The 8,509-nt window shown below is 41.3% G+C and overlaps 1 protein-coding gene across 3 annotated transcripts in view; it reads left to right on the forward strand.

Annotated features, from left to right (window-relative positions):
• Window positions 1-5,706, forward strand: part of mgarpa (mitochondria localized glutamic acid rich protein a) — a 28,004-nt gene extending 22,298 nt beyond the window's left edge. For 2 of the 3 annotated variants that reach the window (XM_033633556.2, XM_033633557.2), the window contains exons 6-8: window positions 1,472-2,553; window positions 2,839-2,885; window positions 3,078-5,706. In XM_033633556.2, the coding sequence (XP_033489447.2) occupies window positions 1,472-2,553; window positions 2,839-2,874 (1,118 nt within the window). In that variant the 3' untranslated portion in view covers window positions 2,875-2,885; window positions 3,078-5,706. The remainder of the gene's footprint in view (window positions 1-1,471; window positions 2,554-2,838; window positions 2,886-3,077) is intronic. The other variant, XM_033633558.2, reaches the window with a different exon arrangement.
• The last annotated feature ends 2,803 nt before the right edge of the window (window positions 5,707-8,509 follow it).

Raw genomic sequence — 8,509 nt, forward strand, 5'->3', positions numbered from 1 at the left:
ACACAGCCACACCTACCACAGCCCTACGGCAACTCTGGAGGGACAATTTGTTAACAATTCAGAATTTGTTTACATTTTGTGCTGCTGAACCATCGATAAGCTTTTTGGATACTATTCAAATAAAAAACAAACTTTATGGGACAACTTGGATGCATTCTTTTTTGATGCATTCTTTTTTTTTCTTTCTTAATGCTTTGCAAAGTATTGGATTGGACTTGGTATCGGACTTGGTTTCAAAATAAAGGACTCGGTAAAACGGATCGGATGAAAACAAAAAAAAATGTGATGGGGACATCCCTAGTGGCAATATCGGATCGTCACCGTGCCATGTATTGATGATTTTTTTTTTTAATAAATTTTTTTAATAAATACAAATTAAACTTTAGATAGCCTACTTGAGTAAAGGTCAGTTGCTTTTCAGTCTACTACATACATTTTGCTGCAACTGCAAGTGAGATGAACAGACTGAAAACTGATGACCGTTGGGGGAAAAAAGGTAATAAATGCAATATATCGCAGTATGTTTTATCGCAATACTCGGCATATTTAAAATCGCAATAATATTGTATCGTGATTGAAGTATCGTGACAATATGGTATCATGGAGCCTCTGGTGATTCCCACCCATAGTGTTAGGGGTAGCACCGCACGTGTCAGGTCGCACCGCAGCGGTGGCGGTGTGTTTTCACCTTAAGAATTTATGTGCATAATGAGCAGCGGTATGTTTCAAGTTCTGTATTGTCATATGCACAGCAGTTACAGAGAAGCAGTCATTTGCAACAGAAATCTCAGGCTCCCTCTGATGAATCTCAGTAACAAACATGTCATGTTAAAAGTCGCCAGTCTTTTCACAGATGCAGTTTATCAGCACTACTGCATTTTTTTGGTCAATTAGTAACAAGAAATTGCGGTACTAAAATGTATAGTTTGTTCACCAGAGACGACTGGTGATTTCTATAACATGTCCAGACCAATAGATGCTGTATCCTTGACAATACACCCTTAATCAAATTTAACAGATCTTACTCAAAAATGGTATGTGCTGATGTAGAAACTGCACTGCAACTGTCCTCAGATTTACTTATTTCTTGCAGAGAATTTCCAAGAGTTTTAAAGCAGTGTGTTCAAACTCCACCCAAGTTGCCAGTTATTAATAAGTGTGCTGTTCTGCTTTTCCTATTATGTGGAGAATCTTCACTGGTTTGTGGCTCTACATCTATGCCCGTAATGACTTGCACCGCTTTACTCTAACGCCTCTGTTTCTCTTCAACTTCTTCCACTGCTGGGGGTTGACATGACACCTGCATGTAGTCACAATCAACCAGATAGATTTGCTGCCACTAGATCCTCTATCCCTAAAACTGTCTCACAAATGCTATCTTTGGCTACCTACCGCAAGTTGTGTGAGCTAAATGTGGAAAAATATAACTTGGGCATCAGTGATGTTTGGATGGCTGAATTTTGTGTTTCAGTGGCCCTGGCAGCTGCCTCTGCTGTAGAGGTACCAAAAATAACTGACGTCAGTGAAGAATTGGCACCCGCTGTTGAAGACATCAAAGAGTCTGTGGCACCAGTAGAGGCACAGCCTGTTGAAGACATTGCACCAGTTGAGGAGGCCCCTGCACCTGTGGAGGAGGCTGTTGCACCAGTAGTAGAAGCCCCTGCACCAGTTGAAGTTATACCAGCAGAAGAATCTACTGCACCAGTAGATGAGGCAGCTGCACCTGTGGAGGTTGCACCAGTGGAAGAGGCCCCTGCACCAGTAGAAGAGGCCCCTGCACCAGTAGAAGAGGCCCCTGCACCAGTAGAAAAGGCCCTTGCACCAGTGGAGGTTGCACCAGTAGAAGAGGCCCCTGCACCAGTGGAGGTTGCACCAGCAGAAGAGGCCCCTGCACCAGTTGAGGTTACGCCAGTAGAAGAGGCCCCTGCACCAGTGGAGGCTGCACCAGCAGAAGAGGCCCCTGCACCAGTGGAGGTTGCACCAGTAGAAGAGGCCCTGGCACCAGTTGAGGTTGCACCAGTAGAAGAGGCCCCTGCACCAGTTGAGGTTGCACCAGTAGAAGAGGCCCCTGCACCAGTGGAGGTTGCACCAGCAGAAGAGGCCCCTGCACCAGTGGAGGTTGCACCAGTAGAAGAGGCCCCTGCACCAGTGGAGGTTGCACCAGCAGAAGAGGCCCCTGCACCAGTGGAGGTTGCACCAGCAGAAGAGGCCCCTGCATCAGTGGAGGCTGCACCAGCAGAAGAGGCCCCTGCACCAGTGGAGGCTGCACCCGTTGTTGAGGAAGCCCCTGCACCAGTAGATGCTGCGTCCGTGGTAGAAGAGGCCCCAGTAGAAGTTGCAGCAGCCCCTGTTACAGAAGCAGCGAGTCCTGTGGTGGAAGAAGGAGCTGCAGGCTCTGCGGAGAACCCGGAAGAAGGTCCCAAGAGAGAGTACATTGTTGTGGTTCTGGAAGGAACACCTGAAGTTGAAAAACGGCCCAAGGTGCTTGGAGTGGGATCCATGACTGGTAGACTCATCCCAGCCCCAGACGATGATGATACCCCTGCTTCTGAGGTACCACTTCACTTTGTTTTTAGACTGTTCTTAGGTTGATTAAAGACTTCATGGTGGGATGTTGATCAGTATAGAAGTAACAGGACTAGATTCCTCATGTCTCAGTCTCAGTTGTACAGTGTAACAGTGTTTTCAGGAAGGGTCATAAAGACCCATTTTATAATCAAAATGCTTTAGCATAGCATAGCATAGATATGTAATGAAATGAAATTTTGACCCCTGCTCTCAATCAGTGTGGGCTTTTAAAAATCATTCTAACATGGATTTTTAAACTCTGCTACTCAGGGTAAACGGCGTCTTCTTAGGATGCAAATGCAGTAGTTCCATGTAAGGTACTGAGTCTTTAATTATTTCTACCATGATAGAGTAGGCTGTGGACATGACACACTTCCCACCCTTCACATCCACATTGCTATACTACAGGCTCAAATACTCTTATGGGATGTACAATTTTTTTAATGTATTCATATTAGACACAGACAGTGTACAATACTATTGACTTGTGTTTCTGTCCTCCATCACAGTGAACAGCTCTTGAAAGATGACTTCAGTCCTGCAGAAGAAGAGGATGTGCCTTTACCCAACACTTTTCCTTCCTCCCTTTACCTCTAAAACTGCAAGGGACTAATATGTAGTTCCAGTGTAAAGATACACATACAGCACCATGTTTAGATTAATGCCTGCTTTATGGAACTGTCATGCCAACATATTGGCAGTGCCATTATTGTGACACTCCACACTGACTTTCATGTCTTGACTCCGTTGTCCTAGATGAGCCCGACAGTAGTTGAACACATCTCTGGTTTATCTGTTAGTATCCCCAGTAACAGTTCTTCGTTAACTTCAAAGAATTGCAACCTGTTTACTGCTGAGGACAAAACTGAGCCATTCACTCACCCTTTTTCTTACTGTTACAGAGTTTACTGCCTCAAATCACTCCAGTGGAATATTTGATACACCTCACAATGTCCTGTTGAAGAGGGAATGCTGGTATTTTTTAACCTGGACCCTATATTTCCATTGTTTGTGTCTTAAGTGACCAATGAGAACAGCAGTTTTGAAAGTGGTCCAGTATTGAGAGACTGCTGCAGGCTACAATGCAACTACTTGTTGCAGGAGTCAATTTATGTTCACTGTAAGTGCTTTTTTGCCACTGACAGGATCAGATTGTTATCATTGTCTGACAACACTATGGAAAGGACTCTACAAAGAAATGAAATGTTTTTCTGTAGCTTTTGCTTTTTGCAGTCTCTTTTGTGTCCAAGTCTCAATCTGAAATCTCATGAGGTGACTCGTGCAGGAAGAAAACAGTGGAAATGCAAGTGAGGGTTGGAGAGAGGAGTGCTGGTAATGGTGTGTTGTGATGGGGTACAGAAAAAGGATCTCACTCTTATCTAAAAGTTTTAATGTCACAACTAAATACTTAGCTGATTTCCACAATATGAAAAAATTCACGAGATTTCAGAACGATACCTTTTGTAAAGAACAGACAAATGTTTAATTTCTCTGTAGGGTCCTTTCCGTAATGTTGTCAGACACACAGCCTGTCAGTGGCAAAACCAAACACCTTGACTGTTTTGTCACTGCCGGCTGCAGCCCTCTCTCTCAATAGAGGACCATTTTTAAAAGTTGTTGTTCCTGCGTGTCACTTGGGCACAAACAAGAGAAAATAGGCTCCAGGTTGAAAAATACCAGTGTTCACCTTTTAACCCAGTCTCTCCCCAGTTACTTAGAGTGTGAAGCCAAGTGTTATCTTTTAAAGAAGCAAGGGGTGTTTTTATCCACCAGCATTCTTTACAGTACCTTACCTCAGGTTTCTCCTCTGCTTCTCTTTGTGTGACAATCAACAGCTGGAAACACGTGCTGTGGTTTCTTTTTTTTTGAAGGAACACTCCGTGCACAGACTTAACAGCCCATATGCAGCAGCCACCTTGCTACCTCACTGTTCCTTGTGTTTTCAGTCTTTAAAAGGACACTCCAGACCTCCTCTTGATGCAGTCACAGTGTTACAGTTCCTAAGCCAACAGCACAGTTGCTAAGCCACTGACTTCAGTAAGCACATTATTTTTCAGAAGCTGTAATTTGATCACTTTAACTTATCCTGTACAATGAAATAAGGCAAACATATGTGGATTTCCCTTGACTTTTCTTCCTTTTTAAAGGGTCATTCAACACTGAAACAGCAGGAAGCTGCTGCTGCACCGCTCTCATTCGGTTTCAACTCTAAAGCATGTTTCACTTCTGGCCACACCTCAGTTGGTGATGTCACAGCAGGTCTTTTGCCCTTAACAGCTGTTGGAAAACCCCAGTCGTGACATCATTGATTGGGGTGTGGCCAGACTGGAAACAAACTTTAAAGTTGTGACCCATGGAGAGCAGCACAGCAGGTGTGTTCGTCTTTGTATTCAGTGTTGAGTTACCTTTTTGGGTGAGTTTGTTCCCCCAGGTTTGCAGACAATCTCATTATGTAGCAAATGTACAAACTGATAGGGACATCTGCCTGATATGAAGTTACAATCTCTTTTAAACTTTAATATAATTGAATATGAATTGTGCAAAAGTCCTTCTTGTATCCTTTTTATTCACATCTCCTTATTCATTGATAAACTAATAGACTGATGAGTGTAGCTCAGCGTCATGGGAGAAACAGTTGTGAGTGAGTTGAATAAGAAGGGATAAGAAGCATGTTCTTTTGCTCTTTGCTTTTGTGTCCTTTGGAGGAGCTTTTCTTGTCTTGTTCTAGCACTCTGATCTGTATGGATGTGTGATTTAAAGGCTTGCAGCAAGTCTGAACAGTGGTGATACTGATGTGCTAATGTTTGAAGTAAAGTCTCCAGTGTGAAATGCTTTGACAGCTCTGCTATAGTCCTCTCTTCCCCGATTCCCCCTCAGATTTTCATGTCTCTACTGTTTAACTTCTGGATTTGTTAGCTTGGTGTACAGTGTTTTGAATAGATCAGAGATCACTGAGGAAAGAATTGAACTTGTCTGTTGGTATGTATTTAAAAATGGATGTGTCCTTGATGGTCGTAGGCAGGTTTCTATAATAGGACATGAGAGGATACCTTTGACTTGGTAAAGGACAGAAACTGTGACTGTTTCACACATTACTGTTTTTCTTGTTTTTTCAAAATAAAGAGGGATTCAACATGATTTTTTGTGTTGTTTTTTTAAACTAATTTTTCTCAAAACTTGACTGCTTGACCCAAAGCTGCAGTAGGTTTTTTTTTTTTTTTTTTTTTTCCCCCCCCCATATGTGGCAGTTGTTTTTCATGCCTCTGTGGTCAGTGGCATTATGTTTTTTTGTTGTCCGTTCATCTGTCTGTCCAGTTCCCTGTGAACACAATATCTCAAGAACGGCATAAGGGAATTTCTTCTAATTTGGCACAAATATCCACTTGGACTCAACAATGAGCTGATTAGTTTTTGGTGGTCATAGGTCAAAGGTCACTGATCTTGGCTGTCTCATTCTTGTAAACGTGATATCTCAACATGGATTTTCTTCAAATTTGGCACACGTCTATTTGAACACAACAATGAACTGATTAGAATCTGGTGGTTGAAGGTCAAGGTCAGTGTGACCTTGCATCTGACTTATTCTCATGAACACGATATCTCAAGAACAGCTTGACACAAGTGTCCACTTGGAGTAAAGAATAAACTGATAAGAATTTTGTGGCCCAAAGGTCAAGGTCAGAGTGACCTCACAAAATGTTTTTGGCCATAACTGAAGAATTCATATGCAAATTATGACAGAACTTAACACAAATGTCTAATAGGATAAAATAATGAGGTGATGACATTTTATATCCAAAAGTTGAAAGGTCAACTTTACTGACATAATGTTCTGTACATTTTTTTCCCATTAAAGGGTTTTTTTAGGGTGAGTTTTTCCTTATCCGCTGTGAGGGTCCAAAAGACGGAGGAATGTCGTATGCTATAAAGCCCTCTGAGGCAAATTGTGATTTGTGATATTGGGCTTTATAAGTAAAATTGAAATTGAATTGAATAAAACACTTTCCTGGCCATTACTCAACATTTGGTCAGATACTGAATTGGTGACACTAATGTTGGTTGTCCCCCTTGAAACTGTGCTGATTGTAGAGATCTTCTGTGCTGCCAGGATGAAGATGTGTATGAAGCATCCATGTTTTCAAAGACATGGATATAAACTGTAAGATAAACTAGAATTACTGCCCCACAGTTGTATGCCTCCACGTACCAGTCAAGTTTCTAACTATTCATTCACTAGTCATTATATCCTCATCTGGTGTATTATTTCAAAATAAAAATGCCTCTGAAAAACATCTGAAGTGAGAAAAAGCAATGCAGTAACACAATCCTGATTAGTATTTGATCAGCACTTCCTAGTTGGACAGTTTGACAGCAGTTCTGGAGCAGTGATTGACATGACTGACAGCTTTTCTTTCTAGAATGACCTGTAATTGGCCAAAGTCTCCTGTCACTGTCTAGATATTCTAAAGGCTGGAAGTCTTGTGTTCTTTCAGACCAATTGAATTAAATTGTGCACAAGGTTATTTATTAAAGTTTTGCCCAGTTTTCCGTGACTGCCTACCCTAGCTTTAACTTAACTTGATGTAATAGTGTGTGTTAAAAATTCACACACACAAAAACTAGCAGGAAATAAAGTTCTCAACTACTTAAAGGATTTAGTGTTAAATAGAGATTAAGAAAGAAGTTTGTTGGGTAGTGAAAGTCCAATTACTGGTTAAAATATATTGAAATTTAAATTCAATTGAAAAATTGAAGTGATGGAGGGATGAAAAAGGAGTGATAACACACAGAAAGTGACCATTACTTAAATGCTATCATGCATTTCCAACACTGGGGACATACACATTTGGAAAAAAAATCACCATGAGAAATCTTCCCTCCAAACTGGCATGACCAACACCATAGCTCATGGACTACTGAGGGAATTTCTTCAAATTTGGCACAAATGTCCACTTGTTCTCAACAATGAACTGACAAGATTTTGGTGGTTATAGGTCAAAGGTCAAGATCACTGCGATCTTGTCTGTATCACCCTCATGAATGCAACATCTCAACATACAACTGATGCAGGGACCCTCATGAAGAGAGGGCCTCAATGGAATTTGGTGCAAAAAAGACTTTGGTAGATATCCATTTTTATTGATTAACTGAGACTGCTAAAGCCTTGTATTAACTAGACATAAACATTGTGATGAATTTTTGCATGGGACAAAGACTGGATTTTGACTCTCATCTGCTTTAGAGAATGTTCTCTTATTGGCCAGTATGCACAGGAGCAGTGCAGGGTGTGTCTGCCACTACCAGAAATACATACAGTATGATACATTTGTGCACAATAATGAGCAGGGAAATATCTGTCTTGCTTACTTATGAGGTGTCTAAATATTTGTATTATATACACCTAGCAGCTGCTACACATACACATTCACTTTCTAAATGTTTCATTTATTTATAACACAACAACAAAGAAAACAATGACATTGTGCACATTGAAGTGCTCTGAAGTCACAATCACAGTCAACAAATCTTGAAAGTGAAAAACGGTGTTCTCTGAATAAATACAATGATGAACCAACCAGTCTACCTTCCAAACTACAAAGTAGGCCTGTTTCCAGCTGCAACAATCAGGCTGAGTGCGATCTCTCCTCTCCTCTCCTCACTTTATTCTCAATCCTTTCCTTTGCTCTCCTCTTCTCAGTTTGTTCCTCCTCATTCTCTTCTTCTCCTTTCTCTTAGAAATAGTCACATGCTAATTCTTATAATGATCTTCTAAATAAGCTTTAAATATTCTGAAAGAATCCTGGAGAACAGACGCGTGCAGCCCTGTGCTCCTCTTTTCCTCTACACACCGCCAGGCTAGCTTACTGGTTGTTAATGGTGGGTCATTGCCCAAATTAGTCTGGCTGTATTGAGATGCTTAAATAGTGGTTTAATTTCACAA

The sequence above is a fragment of the Epinephelus lanceolatus genome, chromosome 7 (genome assembly GCF_041903045.1).
Source record: "Epinephelus lanceolatus isolate andai-2023 chromosome 7, ASM4190304v1, whole genome shotgun sequence".
Taxonomy (NCBI): domain Eukaryota; kingdom Metazoa; phylum Chordata; class Actinopteri; order Perciformes; family Serranidae; genus Epinephelus; species Epinephelus lanceolatus.